This window comes from Lygodium microphyllum, chromosome 12, assembly GCF_053477565.2.
Source record: "Lygodium microphyllum isolate KBCC chromosome 12, Lygodium_microphyllum_v1.1.10, whole genome shotgun sequence".
Taxonomy (NCBI): domain Eukaryota; kingdom Viridiplantae; phylum Streptophyta; class Polypodiopsida; order Schizaeales; family Lygodiaceae; genus Lygodium; species Lygodium microphyllum.
In genome coordinates, this window is record NC_141146.1 from 69,609,237 (window position 1) to 69,613,968 (window position 4,732).

General features: G+C 45.2%; 1 protein-coding gene across 1 annotated transcript; it reads left to right on the forward strand.

Annotated features, from left to right (window-relative positions):
• Positions 1-408: 408 nt before the first annotated feature.
• On the forward strand, positions 409-4,524 carry LOC148027885 (uncharacterized). Its single transcript, XM_087689591.1, has one exon. The coding sequence runs from the start codon at positions 1,419-1,421 to the stop codon at positions 3,714-3,716; it is 2,298 nt and encodes a 765-aa protein (XP_087545717.1). The 5' UTR covers positions 409-1,418; the 3' UTR covers positions 3,717-4,524.
• The last annotated feature ends 208 nt before the right edge of the window (positions 4,525-4,732 follow it).

Sequence of the window (4,732 nt, forward strand, 5' to 3'; positions counted from 1 at the left end):
TCATACCCACTCCATAAAATATAGTCTAAGGAGAAACGACAAAAGTAGTCACACAATAGTTATTAGAAGCACTATTTCGATTGGCTGTTGATTTCTGCAAATGCCCCATGGCCGAATGAAATGAGATAACCCTATTAGCACACACAGACTACTGAGTGCTAACAGGAGAAGTAGAGGGAACAAAACCCCACTCCCCCTCGTTGCAGTGAGCGCGATCGTCGGGTTTGGGGGGAGTGGGGGTCTCCCTGACCCCAGTGGCCCTTGGCATGACCGGGTGGCCCTTAGAGCTGGGTGGCACAAAGGGTTAAGAGGGGGGGAGTTGGTGGACCCCTCTCCTGCTGCCTCTAAGTTCTAAGTTCTAACCCTTGGTCGCTATAGTATGGGGAGTTGCAGGGTGAGTGGGGGGGGGGAGACGCAGCCCTACAATCACCCTGCAAGGACCTTGGGGAAAGCGGGTTCCTCAGGGAATGCTAGCTAGCACGGTTAGGCAAATCCTGATCTGCAATTGGAGTATTTGGAGCGTTCGACCCCACCTGCCTGTCAACGTAACCAGCGGATCCAATCGTACGACGATTCTTCTCTCTCTATTTCCTCCCCCTCCACGTTGTGGCGCGACCTCAGGGCAACTGGAGACGTCGCCTTGGGCCGACCCAGCTCGTACATGCAATCAGTCCGATAACTGAGACAGAGAGTGAAGCATCGCATCTAGGCTTTAGGCTGTCAGAGGATCCATTTTTCGTGATGCGCACCCTTTGCTGATCAAAGCATAATACATAGACAGTTTGGGGCAGTCTTTTGCTGCAGGGGCAAGCTCCCTCACCCCCTCCTCCAGCCCCAAAAACTCGTCATTCTTTATTGGTTGATGTTAGCGTCTTGCACTGTCCATGGCATCCCCGTCAGCGCACGCCAATCCGAAGAGGAGAGTTTGCTCAGCAACAAGAAACGGGAGAGAAGAATATAAAATAAGATTGGATGGAAGAGTGGTCTCATGGCCGCTCTCAGTTTTGTGGATTCTCGGTGAATTAGAAACAGGGGCAGGGCTGGTGAAGAAGAAAACAAACAGGACGAAGGACGTGCAAATATCAAATTCTGTGAGAAAGAAAAGAGTTGTACCTCCGTCCTCTGATGATGATAATCCTTATGTTGTCATCCTATCAATTATCCGGTCTCATCAGATTATAGTTGTTATGTTGTTATGCTGTTATGCTATCGATCATCTGGCCTCTGATTCAACCCTTTGTCAGGGTTTCCCATCGTATGTCACCAATTATGTGGTCCCAGATGATTCTAGTGCCTTCAAGGTCCTGTTAGGTTTGCTGATGGTATCTTGTCTGTTATTTGTTTAAGATGATTCTAGTGCCTTCAAGGTCCTGTTAGGGTTAGTGATGGTATCTTGTCAGCTGTTTTGCTAATCAGCCATGGCGCGCTGTCCTGCACCACAGTCTAACAGATCTATCTTTGATGACCTGTTGGACTTCTGGCTCAGTTGGCAGATCACCATCCTCATGCTGATCACAATGTCGCTTCAGATATTTCTTGTTGTGGCCGGATTTTTCAGGAAACACACCTCTAGTCCTCTCCTGCATGCCACTGTCTGGCTTGCCTTTCTCAGCATTGATGTGGTGGCTGTCTATGCCCTTGGCCTGATGCTCGGCTCTGGCTGCGATAACGTCTTCTCGCTGTATGCTCCACTCTTGCTCTTCCATCTAGGTGCCACTGACTGTATTAATGCGTACTCACCAGCAGACAATGACCTCTGGCGTCGATATTGCTTCAAGATGTCTTTAGAGATTATAGCAGCAGCATACCTTGTCAGCAAGTCGAGTGATTGTCCCAATTACACCACATGTGGAGCTATCCTGTTTGTGGTAGGGGCTTTCAAATATGGGGAGAGGACCTATGCATTATGGTGTGGCAGCCAAGCACAGATACTTGTGACTTCTCGGCCTGTTTATAAATTGATGTCAGTGGATGAAAATGATGGGGATTGGTCAAAAATCCTATTGGTTTCAGGAGCTCAAGAATGGTATGAGCATTACATGAAGAAGGCTGAAACCAAGGTCGAGGATGTGCCACAAGCAGTGTCTTTCAAAGACATTCAGCAATGTCAGCATTTGCTTCGCCTCATGAGCTTCAATGTCCTGGAAGATGTATGCTTAGCTTATGCTCTGTTTAAGATCTACAGGAGGCGCCTCACAAATCTCCGCATTCATTATAAAGAGGAAGACTACAGCAAGGTATCACAGGTCTTGTGCCGCCTAGAATGGCATAGGATTAGGGTTGTAATTGATCTGGAACTCAGCTTCATTTTTGATGGGGTATTTAGCAAGGCTGCCTCAGGCTTGTTGTATCAGGGGATTGGCTTTGTCAGCCGTCTTGCCAGTGCAATTTTGCTACTGATTTCTTTCATGGATCTTATTGCGGTTGATGTCAGTCGGCAGAATTGCAGGGAAGATATGGCTATTCACTTTGGTCTAGGTTTAGCAAACCTACTGGTTGTGGTTGCAATTTTTATCGAGTGCCTACAAATTTTCAAGCTTGTGAGGTCCAACTGGATGAGGGTTTGGCTGGCATGCAACTATATCAAGGAGCAACGTCTTGCTGGTTTCAGTACTACTAGAACCTTGCCTGGTGATACTTGTACTGGTAATAGCCCAAATCAGCAACCTCATGGAGTAAGGAGAAGGTTGCATAGCTGCCTTAGTCAATGCATTTTGTGTGCTTTTCGTTATGTGGGCAAACCAAAATCCAGCCATTGGAACTTCAGACTGGAGCAGCAATCTATTTTAGCTGACACAGTGAGTGCAGTTTTTTGGCATTATGTTATACATAGAACCTTCGAGTTTGGATCTTTATGCCGCCTGCAAAATCACCAACTTGAAATCATCAATCTTCTGGGTGATTTGAGAGTAGAGCAAGTGCAAGAGCATCTAATAGGTGAGATGCTCTTAATGTTTGAACATCCTGAGAAGGCATCTAAAAATGTTAGTGGCCAGGCCCCTTCCAAACTTATTGGCCTGTGGGGTAGGATTAGTCAACAGTGTGGAAGATTGAACCTGGAAACTGACACTAGCTTGGAGAAGACTGTCCTCAAACTGCACCTATTCACAAGTGTCTTTGAGATGGACTTGTTGCAAAGGGCCAACTGCGTATTTGTTAGCCAACAACAGAAAGTCAAAGTTAGTATTGCCCTATCAAGATACTGCTTACATTTGATGCTGAAACGACCCAAGTTGGTGCCAGAGGATCCAGAGGTAGCTCAAGGGCTGTATGATACTTTCAAGCAGGAGCTGAAGGACTTGTTTTTGAGCTATTTTAGCCACCCCGACAGCAAGAAAAAAGATGACCTTGAGAAAAATGTTCAAAGTTCTGGCACTGGAAGCAAAGCTACTTTACATTCAGCAACACATAAGCTCAAGGGAGACTTGTTCATGTACACTGTTCTTTTAAAGGGGCACTACAACGATGGGCTGGCCATCAATAGTGCAGTAGATCCTGCAATCAGATCTTTAGGCGACTGGGAAAGTGTTGAAGCAAAATGGGATATACTGGCAAAAGTGTGGGCAGACATTATGATTTATATTGTGCTGGCTGCAGAGAATGCTCAACCTCACACAGAGCAGATGGCTAAAGGAGGTGAACTTCTCACGCACTTGTGGGTACTTCAAGGACATCTTGGGGGGGCAAGCTATATGACAGATCTTCTGGGGAAATGAGAGGATACTGTGGTACACCATGGCATTTTCCAGGACGAGGAGATGATAAGGGTAGGAGTCTGATTGAGTACCAGCTTCAAGAGAGATTCAAAAGAGATCTGGAGGTTATTTCATGGACTTGGCTTCAGATGAAGGATCAAAGGAACATTGAGTAACAGTTTCAAGAGGGATTCAAAAAAAATCTGGAAGTTGGTTCATGTGCTCAAGTTGACATGGACCATAGCAATGTGTCACATTGGAAGAGCCTTTCTTCCTTGGTGTATTTTTGTATGCGTACTAAATTCCGCCCAACAAGATTGATTTTACTTTATTCACTATTATGCTTAACATCTAGGTCTGTATGTACATGTAGGAGCACATGTCTGTGCACAAACAGGAGCCATATGCTTGTGAGCATTGCATAAATGCAACTGGTTCCTTGGTTGAGGAGGATACATTGCTTGCATATTGAATTCCCTTGCCATACCCCAGTCAATGACCCCAATCAAGAAGGGAGGGGAGGAGGATACATTGCTCGTGTATTGATTTTCATTGCCAAACCCCCATTGATGATCCCAACGAACACCCTTCTTGATTTTTTGGAGGATTGAAATACAATGTTCTTTATATACAATGCATTATGAAGTGAATTTATTTAAGTGCAATACATTCATCATGTTCACAAAGGCAACCACCAAGGAAAGGGCCTTCTCTTGGACTCATACCTATTAGTCATTGTCCTTGTATAGGTTGATAACTTGGCCACACTTCTAAGGGGATCTAGCCACTTCATTGCAATGTTTGTAGTTGTTCATATGAGTAGTTGTATTGTGTGCAAGGGAAGTGGCCTTTTGAACTTGTTTTCTTATTAACTTTAAAATCAAACACTACCATAGTGTTGGATCCATGCTTCTCCTAGTATCTCTACATAGTTTCCTCTATATTCTCTTCCTCTTTTTGTGAGTAGGAACTCAGGGGGAATGGGATGCTTTATTACCTCTTGCGATACAAGTGAGCTCTTAAGATTTGTATCATTG

Excerpts from the sequence above, each read along its gene's own strand:
- LOC148027885 (XM_087689591.1), top strand. The coding sequence starts at position 1,419 with ATGGCGCGCTGTCCTGCACCACAGTCTAACAGATCTATCTTTGATGAC.